Source organism: Mastigoproctus giganteus, chromosome 8, assembly GCF_048544385.1.
Source record: "Mastigoproctus giganteus isolate SK-2022 chromosome 8, ASM4854438v1, whole genome shotgun sequence".
In the NCBI taxonomy this organism is placed as follows: domain Eukaryota; kingdom Metazoa; phylum Arthropoda; class Arachnida; order Uropygi; family Thelyphonidae; genus Mastigoproctus; species Mastigoproctus giganteus.
This window is the reverse complement of record NC_143582.1, coordinates 199,190,216-199,210,034: the sequence shown is the minus strand read 5'-3', so window position 1 is coordinate 199,210,034 and position 19,819 is coordinate 199,190,216. Positions and strand designations below refer to the sequence as shown.

The window sequence follows — 19,819 nt, the reverse complement described above, 5'->3', positions numbered from 1 at the left end:
GAGCATTAGCAACTAAGGCCATATTGCTCCGGGAATATACGGTGGTCATTCCCTGACCTTTCCACATCCTCCGTATTTGGTGGTCACGGGCTCGAACCCTGGTCTAATCAAGAAGCGTGTGCTACGCACTGCTGCTCCTTCCCACCTGGCTACGGAGGCGCCACCTCATAGTTGATCTATGCACCTTATCACTAAGAGACATTTACAATATTAAGTGTCAAAAACCCAAAAAAGGGTTAGGGTAAATGTATTGCCCAAACAGAGGTCTTCATGGGTTGACTTTTGCCATAGGTAGACTGAAAAAAATCTCAAACTTAACAAGTTTGTTAATGTATGCAATGCATTACATTAAATGAGTGTCCAAACTTTGATAAATGATTATTTCTTTTTCTGTGATTAATAGAAATGAAGTAAATATAGTTACCTCCTTATCAATTAATTAATTAGTTTTTAGGAGCATTAGCAACTAAGGCCATATTGCTCCGGGGATATGCGGTGGTCATTCCTTGACCTTTCCGCATCCTCCGTATTTGGTGGTGACGGGCTCGAACCCCGGTCTAATCAAGAAGCGTGTGCTACGCATTGCTGCTCCTTCCCACCTGGCTATGGATCAATTAATTAATAAGATTATAACTTTATAGAATAATTAATAAAATTCCATAGTTTTACATTCTCTAAATTTTGTTTAATTACAACTGTATTATATTTATTACTCTTCTCCATATACTTTTAAGTCTCTTTATTTCTCTCCATATATTTCTCTTCACAAGTGATACCATGTTCATGAGGCTTACATAAAAATACATGCAAACATGTACAGACTGTCTAAAGCTAACATTACTACATTAAAAATCACTTAATATGTTAAATTTTTTTTCCAATACAATTTGTACGGGAAAAAAAAAAAAAGAAATAATTGTTGGATTTCTATTTGTTCAATTTTAATCAAATTTTGAATGGCATCACAAATATTTTTAAAAAGGCCCAAATATAAAACTTCATGAAAATCCATCCACTGGAAACCTGTTACATGCAGACTGACAGACAGATATAAGAAGACAATAGGTGCATATGCATATACAGGGTGTTTCAAAAATGATGGTCAATAATTTAAAAATGAAAAGTACAAACTAAAATAAGCAAAACAGTCCCACTGAACATCGGGCAGCAAATGAACTGTTTTCAAAATAATGCACATTTTCTGTTAAGATCTGCCACTGACTATAGGAGCACTAGTTTAGCAAAAAGCTGTTAATTCTTTGCTAAGGGTGGTTTTATTAAACATAAGATAATACATATTTTTAATTTTTGGTTTCAACACCACAGGATTTTACAGATGTTACATGATGTTCTTTCTAACACCCTTTCCTCAACATCAGGTGTTATGCTTCTGGGCCTACCTGCTCGTACTCCATGTGCAAAGTGCCCATGTTCTCTAAGGCGTTGACGTACCCTGATGAATGTGCACCTGTTGGGCTGCCTTTGGCAGGGAAATGCTTCTTGGTATAAACATGCAGCCTCGAGTGCACAGCCATTGGATTTACCATACATGAAGTGCATGTCCGCATACTCTTTGTTGCTGTAACCTCTTTTCATGTTGACTCTCCTTTGACAAGTACTAATATGCCTGCTATGTCTCAGAGCATTGAGAGAGGGGAAATGGAGAGAATGAGCATAATCTAACCTAAACAAACAAGTCAGTGGTGGATCCCAACTCTGTACAGTTCAACTTGTCAGTGGTGGATCCCAACTAAAAATGTGCAATATCTCGAAAACGATTCACTTAAGGCATGTTTACTAGGCTTTTTTTTGCATATTGTACTCTGTACAGTTCACCTTTAAATTATTTATCATCACTTTTGAAACACCCTGTATACACAAATGCATCTAAAAATTAATAAAATTTAACTAGATAATGTAGTAATGGTGTGCTTATTTTTATTTGAGTTAAAATACAAATTTCAAATATGTGAAACAATTAACCAAGTCATATTTCTCATATATTTAATTCAAGAAATTTTCAGTACCATTTCTGAGAACAAATAAACTTAATTTACTGCAATGCTTCTTAATTTAAAGAAGCATTGCAGGATCATCTAGACAAGACTGCAGCAATAATTCAGACACAGCATGGGTTTATATTCAACACTAACACACTTATTAAATATTTAAATCAAGGGAATGAAAAAAAAACAACACCTTTGGCCACAACTTACAATAATTAAGTTTATAACAATTAAATATTTAAAATATAGCATATATAACCTACACATCAAATAATGAATTCATTGACAATACTGTTAACAAAGGTTCAAAAGTTTGTAACACAGATACTTCCAGTATATCATATGTATAGGAATACTGCTGTACAGTCAGTCCTTGTATAGTACGATAGTTGTGTTCCTAGAAACCCTCGTGCAATGCAAAATCGTGCAATATAAACAACAGGCCCTATGGGAAAAACAGGGTTAGGTGCCGACCACCCAAGATTGAACACACATTTGTAACCAAAACATTACCAAACAATAAATAATCGTAATAAAATATGCAAGTATTTTATTACGATTATTTATTATTATACGTAATAAAATACGTAAGCATTTTAAGTAATACGTAAGTATTTTATTACGACTATTACATAATAAAATATTGCTAATGCTTTTGCTTCTATCGTAAGCAAACTTTTTTGTTTGATTTTCTATCCAAATAGATGACAACCGTTCCATCTCTTCCAATTCTTTGCATCTTAATCTAATGGATTTTAATTACACTTTGAGTTGTTCCTGCTATGAAAGTTGTTTTTATTTTCTCTGCATTCTTTGTAATTCTCGGCATTGCCTCATTTAGGTCTGTAGCACGTGTAATATCACATGGTCTTTCATTTCGCTCAAAGCGTTTCACAATTTCATATTTTTTCTCTATCGACAGAAGCGGACTGGCCATAAGCCTTACCGGGGGAAACCCCAGTGGGCCGGAGGCCGGTGTGATTTTGGCCATAAATCATTATGAGGCCACTATAAATTTTCCCGGGTAAGAATTTTTGACCCAGTCCGCCTCTGTTTATCGATATTGCTTTTGTTTTTCTCTGTGAATCTGGTGTCTTCACCAGGATGCTTCCTTTTCCCACCTTTTAAGTATTTTACTCATTTTTAAGGAATAAAGCACAATTACAAAATGAGGAGGCACGCTTGATACACATAAACAAAGCTGTGCTCATGTAGCAACTGAATAAACAACACCGTAAAGGCAGAGATACACTATTAACACCTCACATTTTACTAAAGCACATTTCTAGGGGTTACTACCATAAAACAATTTCCAGTTGCGTTTCTGCGAGTGGAATCTGTTATAAACTGGTAGTAAACTCGATCTAATTGCATTTGCGATTATACTGATAGCTGGAATTGTGTTGGTTTTTACGTTATTATGGTGAAATGTGTTTCCCCTTCACTGATATAAAAAACAAATACATTTTCAGAATCTTCTTTTCATTCCTATCATGTTGTGTTTAGTTGGGGTGATTCCGCGTTCGACTGCCATTTCTTGTAAACATAAAGGCGAATCGTGCATAAGCGAATTCGGTTCGTGTTATATAAGATATCGTTCCCCTATTTATAAATTGTGTATGATCGAATTCGTGTAGTGTAAACACGTGTTATACGAGGACTGACTGTACTTAAATAATAATCCATTTTTAAGCTCTCTGAGGCTGCATTAATTTGTAATGAGGCTGCATTAATTTGTAAACAAAGACCTAACATAATGACTGATATAATTAACTGTCATAATAAAATTTAAACCTCAAAAAAGTAACCTGAATAATTTCCTTAACTGATAAGCTGCATTACAAATAAAATTCTAATTATGGTTAAAATTCTCATACAAAAGTTGATTCCAAAAATACTTACATCCATAAGCGCTTTAAGTAAAACATCATCCTTTATCCTTCCTTCCTTTCTTGCTCTTGCAGCTAGTGCAGAAAACCACTGAGCAGGTACCCACCACTTCCCATGTGCAACTGGGATTTCATCATACACACAGCGCTCTTCTTTGGTCATTAAACCTGAATATCAACACCAAAAACTTAAATCTTTTTTTTTTTCTTTTTAATTTACAAAAAAAATTCATTCAAATCAAACCTAGTCTGTATACACTGAGTGATCACTGAATTATGACCACCCCTACGAAAACTGAATGCAACCCGTTGACCATGTGAGGTACGAGTGTGCACAGTTAGTTGACCTATGTAGCATAGATAAGGTGTCAGTGGTTCAGTAGGTAGTAAAATTCTGAGCGTGATGGGTAAAAGGAAAGATTTATCGGACTTTGATAAAGGACGGATTGTGGGAGCTCGATGCACTGGTGCCACGATTTCCCAAATGGCTGAATTGGTGGGGTGTTCGAGAGCCACTGTTGTTAAAGTGTACCAGGACTGGCGTCAAAATGGTCAAACAATGACCCGATGGCAAAACTGCAAGGTCAGCGAAAGGTTGATGTTAGAGGTGTGTGCCGGGTCCGACAACTCGTACAGGCACAGCACTGTTGAAGAGTTGACTACCCAATACAACATGGGCTAACCCAGAACAATATCTGGCATGACCATGCTTTGCACGCTTGCACGTATGGGCTATACCAGCAGACGACCCCTATGGTATCCTCTCCTAACTAAAATTCATTGGCGTAAAAGACTCGCCTGGCGCAAAGAGCATGCAAGTTGGACATTGGAAGACTGGAAGAAGGTGTGCTGGTCGGATGAGTCACGTTATTTACTCCACACTGTGGATGGTCATGTACGGACTTGGCAGCAACAACATGATCCATTATGCATGATGTATCAAAGTGCAGGCAGTTGTATGGTGTAGGGCACATTTCACTGACAGGAACTTGGACCCCTGGTGCATGTGGAACAACGTATCACTGGTCTCCACTATCGTCAACTGCTTACTGACTGTGTACACCCCACTATGTTACACTTTTTCCCGAATGGCAATGGTATCTTCCAAGATGACAATATGCCGAGCCATGGGCACTTGATGTGCAGGAATGGTTTCCGGAACACAGTTCTGACTTCCAGCATATCGAATGGCCTCTGAACTACTCCGATATCAATCTCATAGAGCACTTGTGGGACACTATGGAAAGGCATATCAGGCATCTGGATACAGCAATCACCTCCATACCGGCATTGCTAGCCGCATTACAGAGAGCTTGGTTGGCTATACCTCCCGAACGCTTCCGTCATCTTGTTAAATCAATGCCATGTTGGATAGCTGCAAAAGGAGGACCTATGAAATATTAGGTAGGTGATCATAATTCAGTGATCACTCAGTGTATGAGGTATGGCAATAAAGTCCCCAGACTGGTGCTGTGAATGTAGTCAATAAGGTGGTGATTACTTTGAATAAAAATAAAACTATATTTGATCTCCTTCACATTGCGTTCTTATTATTGCATCAGTCTGGGAACTTGACACACCTTGAGAAAGAGAGCGCGCACACCAAGTGGGAACAAAAAAAAAAAAAAAAAAAACAACCAGATTACACTGAGAGTTACCACAAAAATACAAGGTAACCAACAGTTTTAATTAAAACAATTAAAGAATGCCATAAGCAAGTTCCATTCTACCATAAACGAGATATAAATACATTTTCAGATTATCATATCACGTGGAAAGGAAAGGCCTGTCGCAGGAATATTAATGGATGAATTCACTATGCTGATTATTAGTTTATGCAAACAATTAAAACAGTTGCCAAATTTTAAGCCACAAGATCTTCAGCTGTATTGTCTAAATGAGTTTATAAACTCACACATATTATTAATGAATTCTGTCACAGTACACAATTCAAAAGGCTTGGGGCACATTGATGTGTCTGATTTTTGAGTCTTGTCAAAAATTTACAAAAGACAAAGATCAGCCTCAAATTGAAAATAATGGATATCAGAAATATTTTCTCTAGATTATCTAGACCAGGAAAGCAAACCCAAACTAACTGGTCTCATATGGTAAGCACACAAGTTTTAGTTTGCTTCTATTAAAGAGTTAGTACCTTCATATTAAATTCATTCATATTAAATTATCATTTCCAACATTAAGTTTCCTTCAAATCTTTTCAACCCTAAAAAAAAAAAATAGTAGGAAAGGTATCAAATATGTGCAAATTAATTTCTGAATTTAGCTATTTTATTCAGTGTGCTATTTATAAACATAATTATATTTATCATAACTGAAACATTTCAAATCATGTAACTGGTTGATTCTCCACACATGCTTGAAGAGGAAGAGTTTAATTTAGGCTACCTTAGAAACAACATATTAAAAAATCCCTTTTATTTAGAAATGTGTAAAAGTTTCTTAAGAGAAACTCTCACTCTCATAAACACACAAGAATGCTGTATAAAAACATTTTGTTGATAGTTAAACACTAAGCCCTATCAGAACCTTTGCCTAAAACCATGTAGACAATTCTCTAAATAGGCCTCTGGGGTTGGGTATATTCATAATATAATTTTAAGTATTTTTCACTAACCGTATGTTGAAATGACGAAATAACACGCAAGTCAAAATTTTGATAACATTATGATTAAGCTTACAATAAATTACTATTTACAATGAATATAAAAACAAACAATTAAAATATCATAAAATACACTAAAATATACCAGGTTAAAAGCGATAAAATATCTGTAAAACAAATTAAAATACAGTAAAATATACCAGGTTAAAAGCGATAAAATATCTGAAGCTTTCAAAGGCTCAGCCTTCTGTCTCAACAGTACGCTTTTTTACATTACAGTGCAACTTTAAATACCCACAGGTTCACGGCACATGTCACGTGATTTGATGGCATGTGCACTGTTCTCGTGCATGTTGGAATCGGAAGTGGCTCGGGAGCGTGTCAAGTGGAAACGTTCATCCCCTCTAAGGATCACTGCCTCAAAGAGGGGATGGATATGCATACCCCTGTCTCTATTAATATTGTTCTCAATGGAACTAATCCCAAAACCTATGCACCCAGTCAATGATAACAGCTTCGTCCGGGGAGATATAGTGCTGCTTCTCCCAAAAGTGTTCGGCCACGGCGGATTTTCCGCAGTTCGCATTCCTTATTGCCTTAGTGTGCTCCCCTACGGTCAATTGGAATGCTGTTTACACGCATTCCAATTGACCATGGTGTGCGATGCGCACATGGCCCTACAGAGAAATACCACCTTAAGCAGTAGGACACAACTAAGTTTGGAAGATATTTGTAAGGGCATAGAATTATGTCTCTCAAGCACCACTATGGTATTCTGTGATACTATGTGTAAGCAGGTTCCGGGGCAGCCATGGGCTCCCCCATTGGCACGATTATAGCTAATCTGGCTATAACATTCCCCACAATCCGGGCACTTAATGCTATAAATGACCCCACTTTTATTTTCGTTTGAAATGGGATCTTTCACTTGTTACATGACTGTGTACAGCTTCCGACCTGGAAGCTGCACACAGCGCGTCTGGTATTAGCTCGGGTTTCGTAAAACCCGAGCTATACGCTTGGTTAAACCCGGATAATAGGGAATGTATGCGGTGGTTATCGGCATAAAAGACTCACCTCTCTAATATATTTCTCTATGATCCTCTGGGAGTAGCCACACTTCGGGAGATCTGCCGTGATGCGCTCATACTCTTTCTTTCTATCCTCGGAGGTACTACAACGTGACTTTACCCTGTCTGTTAGTGCTCTAATTACACTATTCTTGTGATGGTTGGCCTGAGCTGAATTATAATGTGAATATTGGCCTTTACACATGGGTTTTCTATAAACTTTGGTCTTTAGACACGGGCCTTCTCTGTAGACCAACACATCCAAGAATGGCAAAGCCCTTCCTTCTACCTCCGAGGTGAATTGTATGAACGGGGAGAAGCCATTAAGAAAATTTAACACCTCATCTTCCCTCCCCTTTCGAATAATTGAGAACGTATCATCCAAGGACGCATAGGGAGAACCATGTCACTAAATAATCTAGCCTCGAGCTCCTCCATAGCCAGATTAGCTATAATCGCGCTAATGGGGGAGCCCATGGCTTCGCCATGAACCTGCTTATACATAGTGTCACAGAATACCATAGTGGTGCTTGAGAGACATAATTCTATGCCCTTACAAATATCTTCCAAACTTAGTTGTGTCCTACTGCTTAAGGTGGTATCTCTCTGTAGGGCCATGTGTGCGCATCGCACACCATGATCAATTGGAATGCATGTAAACAGAGATGTCACATCAAAAGATGTCATAATTTCATTATCTTCTATATGCTGCTCTCTTCTTATAAAGTGTACAAAATCCTTGTTGTAGTACCTGGATTGTGGGGAATGTTATGTGGGGGAAACAAAGCGGCATCTCAAAGATCGTCTGGGGGAGCACACAAAGGCGATAAGGAATGCGGACTATGGAAAATCCGCCATGGCCGAACACTTTTGGGAAAAGCAGCACCATGTCTCCCCGGACGAAGCTGTTATCATTGACCAGGCGCATAGGTTTTGGGACCACAAGTGGCTCGAGAGCTTGCAGATTAGTTCCATTGAGAACAATATTAATAGAGACAGGGGTATACGTATCCATCCTCTTTGAGGCAGTGATCCTTAGAGGGGATGAACGTTTCCACCTGACGCGCTAGGCACCTCCGTAGCCAGGTGGGAAGGAGCAGCATTACGTAGCACGTGCTTCTTGATTAGACTGGGGTTCGGGCCCGTCACCACCAAAATACGGAGGATGCGGAAAGGTCAGAAAATGACTACCGCATATTCCCGGAGCAATATGGCCTTAGTTGCTAATGCTCCTAAAAAAACCAAATAACAAACACGCGCTCCCGAGCCACTTCTGGTTCCGACATGCAAGAGAACAGTGCACGTGCCATCAAATCACGTGACATGTGCCGTGAACCTGCGGGTATTTAAAGTTGCACTGTAAAGTAAAAAAGCGTACTGTTGAGAAAGAAGGCTGAGCCTTTGAAAGTTTCAGATATTTTATCACTTTTAACCTGGTATATTTTACTGTATTTTATGATATTTTAATTGTTCGTTTTATATTCACTGTAAATAGTAATTTATTGTAAGCTTAATTATAAAGTTATCAAAATTTTGGCTTTCGTTTTATTTCGTCATTTCAACATACGGTTGGTGAAAAATACTTAAAATTATATCATGTAGACAATATTTGTTATATTTCATGCTTGAAACTATTAATATGATATAACAGTAAAGCTACTTAAATATCTACTTACCAGCTTCTTCTACATGATCAAGGGTGGGAAACCGCTTCTTTACTGAGGTACTAACAGCCTGGAATGTCAAAACACACAGCAAATTGAGGTAGCGAGCCAGTGTTCTTCTCATTATTCTTCCCCTTTCATCATGACCATGTACATATGCGGCAATCATCATACATGTCCTGAAAGTTGCAAAGAGCATGTCAATAAAATGAAAAAGAACTAACCTAAATTAAATATTATTAACTTAGTGGATTGAAAACGTACAGGTAGCCCTCATTTTGCGCCGGTCCAATTTGCGCCAATTTGCAATAGTGCCAATCACTAACCACAACGCCATTTTTATATTTTTGCAATTTTTTTATAAATTGAAAGTTTAAACTCGTCAGACAAAATTTATCGGCATCATACTGTGCTATGTATCGTGCGTGCACTGTTCACATGATTTAGGACAGTCTGAGCCAATCAGCAATTAGCGCATTCATATCAGAGACGAAAAAGATTCCAGCCCTCAAAGTAACCATTCGTGGATGCAGGTAGCAAAGGTCCATGCAGTGAAGCATTCAGTTGGTTGTTGTTTACGCTATTTACACGTGTTGGAAATTTATTACGCTAACCTTTTTTTTATTAATTGTCCTATTAATAAATCGTGTTATCAAGTGTTTAATTTAATAGAATAAAGACACACCATGTCTGGTAAAAGTAGTTAATTGAATCCTAGGGCAATATTCGGAGGATAGAATCTGATGAAAGCCGCCCTGATGTGTGTAGGGCTATGAATATACCTCCATAGACTATTACTACAACTATGAAGAAAGCTAATAAAAAAAAAACAAATCGATGCAAAATGGTAGGTAAAATTTTTGGTGCCCGGAACCTAACCCTGTGATTTCTGATTGACTCCATCATATAAAGGGCTCCATTTGCATCTGTCCCCACAGGAACCTAACCCCGATGTAAATCGTGGGTTACCTGTATTCTCTTCAACAACCTTTGTTTAAAGAAAAATGTTAATAAAAGTTCAGGTATGATTTCGATACAAGCATTGAAATAATACAATAATAGACACTACTACGTTTTATTTTTTTCTCATTCTGCCTGCATTAAAATAAATGCCCCAAACTTTTATTAATATAATGCAATGGACAGATCTAGCCCAGCACACCCAGTTCATGATTAACATTATAGTTGCATCCTAAAAAAAAAAAAAAAAAAAAACACCTTTATGTAAGGTGAAATTGTGTTAGTTTAAAATTGAATAATTTAAAGAATTACCCATAACAAATATTCCAACATCCTAACCTGACTGAAATTTTTAATTTTATCCTTTATTACAACTATATTTTGGAGTCAATGCTTTGTTTTTTATTTTATGTATATTTCTTATACGAAACTCATTATCAGAGAAAATGAAACAATGACAAAAGTGGAAACAAATACATATTTATGTGGTACTCTGTTTACTTACATTGAAAGAACTTTAATATTAAATTTTAACTATTGCCGGGTGACATATGTTTGAATAATGGTTGCATGACAGGAGGATGTCCTGGAGTATTATACAATACTAACAAAATGTTGAAACCCCTATTTCCAACCTTGCAGTGTTGTTTAAGTTCACTGTTCATAATGAACATCAACTTTTGTCACTGTTTGAATTTTCTTCCCATCTCTGTACATGATCTTTTGCTTTCTTAAAGCCTGGCATCTTTCGTTTCATTACTCAAGATGTGTTCTTGTACGCATCCCTTACCAAACAAACCTGTCTTACTTACAAACATTTTCTTTGATGTATAACTACCTTTCTTCGATCATCTTTTTAAAAAATTCCTGAAATTGTTCTGCAAGCACTTATCTGAACTAACCACTTCTTCCATACACTGTATGCTATGAAACTGTTAGCAAGCTTTAAGGTGATTAAATCAGTACAATGCCGAATTCATGGCAAACCTTTTACTGTGAATTAAGTCAGTTTCCTTGGGGAAACTTTTTTTTTAAAAAAGACAGCCCTTGTTCCTACAGTCATGAGGTTGGCTGATAAATTTCTCCTTCATTGGGCTTTTCATTAAGATCACAATCATTCTTTCTACAATCACTGACCCTGCCTATCGTGACTGGCTTGTACCTGTAGAAATTGCATTTCTTCTAGTGTTAGCACGGATAGTTCATAATGCTGCTTACTAAGCCCTATATCACAAATGATATTGAATGCTCATTCATTGTTTTAATAGAACTTAAGTACAAATTTTTGTTCTAGTATTATAAAAAACTTTTCTGGATTTCTTATTTCCATCACTGCACTTCTAATCCTTACCATTCATAATTTCACTTCAGGATCAGTCATAGGCAAATGGAGGTACAGAAAATGGTATAAAAACAGAGCATGGTTAATATAAGGAAGTTCAGCAATACACGAATAGAAACAAAACTAGACTATTTCATAACAAAGTCAATACTACTATACTGATCAGAAACATGGCTCGTGACCTAAAGGACTGCTAACAAATTACAAGTGTTCATAAACAAATGCATAATAAGAATACTAAGGATATATTGGCCAGACAAAATAGCAACAAAGCACTATGGTGAAGAATGGAACAGATGCCAATTAGAATGAAATTTATAAAAGAAAAAATGGAAATGGATTGATTGTGTATTAAGAAACCTAGATTAAGGGACTGTAGGGGAAGCACTGGAGTGGAACCCAGAAGGCACCTGTAAAAGGGAGAGGCCTGGAGAAGAAAACTGACAAGAGAAATATTGAAATGGAAATAGTCTTAAACAGAAATAATGAGAGAAGCATGGAGCTGAGAGATAGAGAACTGCTGTGGAATCCCTACGTTCTAATCAAGGAAAAGTCGATTTAGTATATAAAGTTAACTTTGCTATTACCAAGAGAATGTCTAACATACGGTGTGTTTAAAAACAGAGCTACAAAAGATAGCATAATGCTATATGTAAACTAAGCATTCATATTTTTAATTTTTGTTTTTTTACTGAGTGGCAGACTGAAAGATGATAACATGCCTATCCTATCACACCTGACCCTTCTGTGGACTAAACATCAAAATTTTAATTTTTATATTTTATAATATTTAAAAATACAAAACAAATCATGGGTTATAAACTTAAAAAATGTAAATATAAGACTGCAAAACTTACTTGTCTGGCCATGGAATAGCCATATACTGCTGCCACCAGCGACCAACAACAATGGAAACATAAAAGCCAAGAACAAAAGACAGAGGGATGAGGTTGGTGAATGCTTCACAGTAGATTGCAAGCTTCTCAAATACTCTGCAATATACAAAAAAAGATAAATTCTATGCATCAGTCCATACATAAAAATATTATAAGAAAATTAATATGTTAACTGCCACACTCTGGCATGACCAACCTAGAGACCTACATGCTGTGTCGTACATTTGTTTGAGATCTGCAAGACAATACACTTCCCACTGTAACATATAAACAGTTCAAGTTCCAGTAAGTGGCCTAGGGAACTAAAATATAAAATATTACCCAGCAGATATGTAAAACTATCTATTAATGGCAGCTTTAAAAAAAAAAAAAAAAATACTGTAATACAAATACAAAGTGGCAATCCCCAAGGCAGAATGTGCTGGTCCCAAAGGAACTAGGTGTTTTAGGTGACTATTGTCAGGAAATGGGGAACATATTGTGCAAAAAGGATAGATGGAACAGGACCAGGGTATGTCTGCCAGGGGCAAAGGTTGATGACATTGTAGGGCATATATCAACCTTTAAGGGCACGAAGGGTGATATTGTTGTATACGTTGGCACTAAGAGTAGGAGACCGGCAGAATTACTTAACAAGTACAAGACAATGCTGAAAAAAAGCCGTCAGTTAGGGTTGAATTTGGAAGTGTCTCAATTCTGCCCAGACACGATAGGAAGGAGTATATGATAAAAGCCTTGTCAATCAATTCAGCCCTGGAGAGATTGTGCAAGGCTCAAGGGGTAGAATTTTTCTCAGCCTGGTCTGTGCTTGTTAACAGGAGAGACTGCTTCTACAGGGATGGAATACACTTAAATAGAAAGGGTGCAAGAATATTTGCTGATGCTATCAGGGCAGAGTTAGGTAGGTTGGAAAACTGCCAGCTTGGGGAGATACACGGACTAATAGATTAACAGTAGACGCTGGCAGAGGTAAAAGTGATTCTTGCACTACTTCTATTGAAATGCAATTGAGCAGCAGCCTGGAAAGCAAGGCAATGAGAATTTCCAGGACTGCTGGGAGTCATAGTGGAACAAGTAAATACAAGGGCTGTGTTAGGGTAACTAAGAGTAGAAACAGGTGCATGTATACTTGCATGTACACCTGGCACCTCCGTAGCCAGGTGGGCAGGAGCAGCAGTGCGTAGCACATGCTTCTTGATTAGACCGGGGTTCAAGCCCGTGACCACCAAATACGGAGGATGCGGAAAGGTCAGGGAATGACCACCGCATATCTCCGGAGCAATATGGCCTTAGCTGCTAATGCTCCTAAAAACCAAATAACAGCATGTACACCAATGCTAGGAGTATAGTTAATAAATTCAATGAGCTTGAAGTGCTAGTCAAGACATCAAAGGCAGATACTGTTGGGATATCAGAGACATGGTGTCACACAGGCATAAGCAGTGCAGAACTGGAATTTGGGGAGTACAATGTGTACAGAAAGGATAGACAGGACAGGAAGGGAGGAGGGGTTATGCTGTTAGTTAAAAAACAAAATCTAAGGAAGTGCATCCAATTGATGTAGGTGGACAATGCAATGTTGAGTCTGTTTGGTGTGACATAAGCACTGGGAAAGGAAAAATTAGAGTAGGTGTGTGTTATAGGCCTAATGAATCTGGATTTAGGCCTAAATGGATGTCAGATGAACTAATGAGACATGTGACAGAGAAGATATGAAGTTTTATATGCATGGTATACATATAAATTAACATGTGACACAGAAGCCTATGATAGACATAAGCTGGTCTGTAACCAAGTTACAGAGGAGGTTAGGCAGGCAAAGGCAGATTACGAGAAATATTTGGCAAAGGATGCAAAGAAAAACAACAAACAGTTCTTTACTTATGTAAACTCTAGAAGGAAGGGGACGAATCAGATTGGTCCACTTGATATGGATGGTTCAACTGTTGATGATCCTGCTCAGGTAGCTAACAAACTAAATGAATATTTTGCATTGACATTCACACATGTGCAGTTATTCAGGGAGTGGAATGCCAGAGGTGTATTCAACTCTGGCAGTAAGCTAGATAATCTTGTAATAACTGAGAGTAAAGTGGAGGAGAAATTGTTGAAGATAAACACAAGAAAGGCCCCTGGGGTGGATGGAATCTATCCAGTTATATTAAAGGAGGTGGCAAAGGAAGTAAGCAAATCCTTAGCCATAATTATGAGAAATTTCCTTGACTCAGGGGGAGGTAACCCATGGACTGGAGATGTGCAAATGTGACCCCAATCCACAAAGGAGGATCAAAGGGGGAGACAGGTAATTACAGACCTGTTAGTTTAACTTCTGTTCCTGGAAAATTAATGGCGGCACAGGTTAAAGAAGCACTGCAGTATCATCTAGACAAGACTTCAGTTATAGCTCGGACACAGCATAGGTTTGTTAAGGGAAAGTCTTGTCTGACTAATTTGATTGGATACTATGATGTAGTCACAAAGGAACTGGATGCAAAGAATAACTTTGATATCATATATTTGGATCTTAGAAAAGCCTTTGATACTGTTGCACATGGAAGACTACTGCACAAATCGAAGCAGTGTGGCATTGGAGACAAATTGCTCTGCTATGGATAAAGGGATGGTTGAGTGGAGGAAGACAGAGAGTGGTAATCAATGGACACTGCTCATCATGGACTAATGTTATTAGTGGAGTCCCTCAGGATTCAGTGTTGGGTCCATTGTTGTTTTCTGTATTTATAAATGATATTGATGATGGTATATCAGGCTTAATGTCCAAGTTTGCAGACAATACAAAGGTTGGCAGGGTTGTTAATGACACTAATGACAGTACACTGCTGCAACAGGATCTAGAAAAGTTGAGCAGATGGGCTGAGAGGTGGCAAATGAAGTTTAACATTGACAAATGTAAAGTACTACATATGGGAAGCAGTAATCCCAGAGTAATGTATCAACTCTGTGGTACCACACTGACAGTGGTAGAGAATGAAAATGACCTGGGGGTAATTGTGCAGGCAGATATGAAGTTTTCTGAGCAGTGCAGATGGTCTGCAAGAGTAGCTCTTGGTGTCTTGTCAATGATATACAGGAATTTTTCTAGCAGGGATAAGGAGGTGATTATCTCCTTGTATAAGGCAATGGTCAGGCCACACCTTGAGTACTGTGTACAGGTCTGGAGGCCTCATTTTAAGAAGGATGTAGGGCTGTTGGAATGAGTACAGAGATGGGCAACAAGATTAGTGAATGGAACAAAGGGTTGCTCTTACAAAGAAGGGCTTAAGTTTTGCAAATTACAGTGTCTGGAGACTAGGCACCTGCGAGGTGATCTGATTGAGGCGTATAAAGCCTTGAATGGTTTGAGCATGCTCAATGTGGATGGGATTCTTCCTGTTGCTCAGAATAATCGCCTGAGAGGGCATAAATTCAAATTGAGGAAAGATGGTTGTAGGATAGATGTGCTGAATTTTGCCTTTAGCTAGCGGGTGGTTGATTGCTGGAACGAACTTCCATTTGTCGTTGTAGAAGTTGATAGCTTAAATAGATTGAAGGCAGAACATGACGAACATTTGGAGCGAGTGGATGGGTGAAATAAGGTTTTTTTTTTTTTTTTTTGGCTGATGCTATATAAGCTTCTTTCTTGCATCATGTGCCTTTGCTAATGCTAATAAAGCATAATATTTCATATTTTTAAGAAAAAATTTGCATAACAAAGAAAAAATTGTATTTATATATCTTTCAATGTTATTTAAATAAATACTTTTCAACCTACAAAATTAATGCCAAATTTAAACACTGTTTGCTATTATAAATGAATTACAGGAATGAAACAAGTAGAATGAGTCTATCTTCCCCTACATTCAGGTGCATTTTATTACGACTGCCAAAAGGTGATGATGAATATACAATAACTTCACTAATTCAGATCCTCTATAAATTTGATTCCCCCCCCTCTTTTGTGTATATATCTTATTAAGCAGAATGGAAATTTTTTCTAAATAAGAATGACACATTCGGTAAAATCTCTTCAGAATGGTTTCACAATCACTTTTTTTTTAACTTCTTTTACAAATTAATTTCATAAAAAAAAAAATAAAGTGCAAATGAAAACATGAAAACATTTTCATTGTGGATAATGCACTTTCACATCCTTCCAATGAAACTGGATCAAAAAAGTGCCTTTTACCTTTCGCACCACAACCTTCAAATGATCTATGGATTAGGAAATCAAACTCTGCTGTAAATGTTTGTGTCAAAGGAAACACTTGAAGATAATTTTTTCCCCCTTCACAATTCTGGCAAGAGGAGAAATAACAGTGGCCAATATTAAAAATTATAACGTAAAATATGCCATTTATAACAGAGCTGCAAGTTTCAATGAAGTAGAACAAAGGACACTAATAAGTGCATTGAAAAGCTATTAAATAATGATGTTCTTACTTATTTAGACTGACCCAAAGTTGAAGATTGCTAAAGTATGTTGCACAACAGTGGTAAAACGGATATTAATTTTGGGGAGGTAAGAAGTTAAAAAAAAAAAAAAAAAATACAGTAAAGAAGAAAGTTGTTACATGAAGTTCTAAGAGAAACAAAGATTGTTTTTTTGTTTGTTAAGTAGTTTTATGGCACATCAGCACCTGAGACACTATATTGTGCCAAGTCAAGAGAAACAAAGAATGACAATACAAGACTTACTCCAAACAGTTTCAATTTCTTCAAAAGAGCGAATATGCTTCAGGGACCATATACATCTGATTAAAATTATAGTTATTCATGTCTAACACAATCAAAGTTTGCTTTTAAAAAAATGCATATCATGTGTAGCTATTTGATTAGAATTCTTTTTATTCCAATTTGTTTAGACTAAGATGCATTTAGGGCTAAAGCCTCAAGCTACAAGCAAATTTAGACTAAATTTACTCACAGCTTGAGGCTTTAGCCCTAAATGCATCTTAGTCTAAATACATCATACACCATCAGGCATCTCTCATATTGTGCAGTTATACTTCATAACTGTTTTGCCATCATTGCATCATTTGGGTACCTACCCACCCATCAAAGAAGGGCCAAATAGCCCTGAAATGGTGCTGTCTGGGTGGTGGTACCTATCTCCTTAGGTGAAGGGTTACTTATTCGAAGTAGTGCAACATCATGGCAACTCATCGTGAAGGTATTCACAATATGAGATATAACTTAAAACGATGCCGCCTTACAAATATTCTGTTTATTCAGAAATGGCTGTGTATTAATGATGCTATTGCACTTAATACATACATAGTTCCAATTTGTTTTAATTAATAAATTTCCTTTTTGTCATAAGTGTCCTAATATCATCTAAATTACTATATATTGCTAGATTGAGAATTTTTTTTATAAGCAGTTTGAAATATTTACATTATAATCTATAATCCAGAATTTTCAGTATATCAGACCATCTGATTAATGAGGTTCTACGGTGCTTTACAGTAATTATGACTGTGTAGAAAATGACCACGAAGTTGGCTGTAAACACTGAAGTTTCACAATTCAACCTTTGCCCCTCTAAAAGAGGGCCAGTATTGACATTGCTTCTTTGTAATTCTAAGAATCCCATGAATGTAATCATAGTATTAACTCTTAACATTTACCAATAAATATTCTAAAATGTCTCTGAATATAGCAGACTTTTCAAAACTATATTTTATCACCAAATTAAAGATACAAATAATTATTACTGATCAACAAAAGAAAATTTTCCCAAATGAATTCAGTAAATCACAAATTTCATCCTATATCAAATCTGTTCAAACAATAAATACAGTATAACTTCAAATAAATTAGCATCCCTGACACAGTGCATACCAAATCTTTGAAATTTTTTTGTTGAATGTTATATACAAAGGTAATTCATATAATTTTAATTTTGTCAAGGTGAATTTGGGGAGAGCTTTCAACTACCTAATAAAATAAACATGGTTTTTTGCTAACCAAATAATCTAAAAATATTGTTGGAAATCACATTTGAATACTTTTATTAGAAAACATAGTAGCCCTTATCCCTATAATATCCACAGAGTGATAGGCATCATCATTAAGCCAAAATGTAAACTGAATCTGTTGGATTGGTGGGCAACATGCATGTGCAAGAGATAAAAGCTGTAGGTTTGAATCGATGAAACTCTGATTATCCAAAATTTTTTAATGAGATAAATTATACAATATGATGAGCAATTGAACTGCTTTAAAAACTAAATAAAGTAAATACCCTTTATAATGCTTTCAAAGGGAGTGGCCCCAAAGGGCACTTTCAGTGGGATCACCCTCTTCAGTGGGCCATTTCTCTTTTTTATCAATATTTTGATAGATAACTGATTTAGTTTATGAAGAAATTGCTTAAGTTGAAAGCTTGAACACTGTACTATTACTTGCTCTTTTGGCACCTTCAAAACTCCCCGCCCACTCTATTAAAAAGAATGAAAAAAAAAAAAAAGATTTTAACCACAATATAAGCAGGAAAGTGCTTAAACAGGAGTGCTATAGCTATTAAACAATGCATGGCACTTCACAGGATTGATTATGGGACTGGGGGAAAAAAAAAGCATTAGAAGTGGGATGGTACTATAAGCAAATGTTTACTGTGTAACTGCTAAATAGTACACTGTTAACTACTATTGAATGTCTCACAAAAATTAAAGACTTTCTATGTTGCAAATATAACAGCAACATAAGTCTAGGAATTATGTAAAACAGAAAGAAATTAAATGTTTGGAAATTATTAATGGAACATAATACATAAATCCAGTACCTGTGGTGATTTTTTTAAAATAAATATCCAAAAAGTGCTGGATTTTTGAATGCCAGATTTATCAGGTTGTATTGTAGAATTTACTGAAAATGTGTTGAAGACTTCTTAGGATGACCAAAGTTAGAATGAGGTGGTAGAGCTAGATATCCATGTCTCCTCTAGTGTGTGACATATGACTGACTCTTTGGGAAACTGAGATAAACAGTTTGGCCAAATTTAATATTTCACTGATTATGATTTAATATTATTTTTATAATGCTTTAATATTATTTTAATCTGATTATTAGCAATAAAATTTTTCACTGAATGGATGGATCTATAGAATGGAACCCTCCACACTTAGGCTCATTCTGAACCTCCCAAAACTTATTTTCTGTGCAGCATGTATATTCTATGCTTGGATTGTATGCTACTGTAAAAAAAAAAAAAAAAAAACTACAAGGGACAGGGAGGAAACAGAAGAAATCAACTAACTTGCCCACTAAGTGAAAACAGCTCATAAAGAGCCTCACCATTCCTTGTGAAAAGTGTCCCTTAACTTCACCAACAATGAGAAATGAACCTAGGACATTTGAGCTGAGTGCGAGG

The 19,819-nt window shown here is 36.6% G+C and overlaps 1 protein-coding gene across 1 annotated transcript in view; it reads right to left on the bottom strand.

Moving 5' to 3' along the window:
- LOC150082163 (bestrophin-2a-like) overlaps positions 1-19,819 on the bottom strand; it is an 86,426-nt gene that overhangs the window by 24,092 nt on the left and 42,515 nt on the right. The window contains exons 4-6 of the mRNA XM_090379149.1: positions 12,412-12,546; positions 9,265-9,431; positions 3,909-4,063 (exon numbers count right to left, since the gene is read on the bottom strand). Coding sequence (XP_090235275.1) covers positions 3,909-4,063; positions 9,265-9,431; positions 12,412-12,546 — 457 coding nt within the window. The remainder of the gene's footprint in view (positions 1-3,908; positions 4,064-9,264; positions 9,432-12,411; positions 12,547-19,819) is intronic.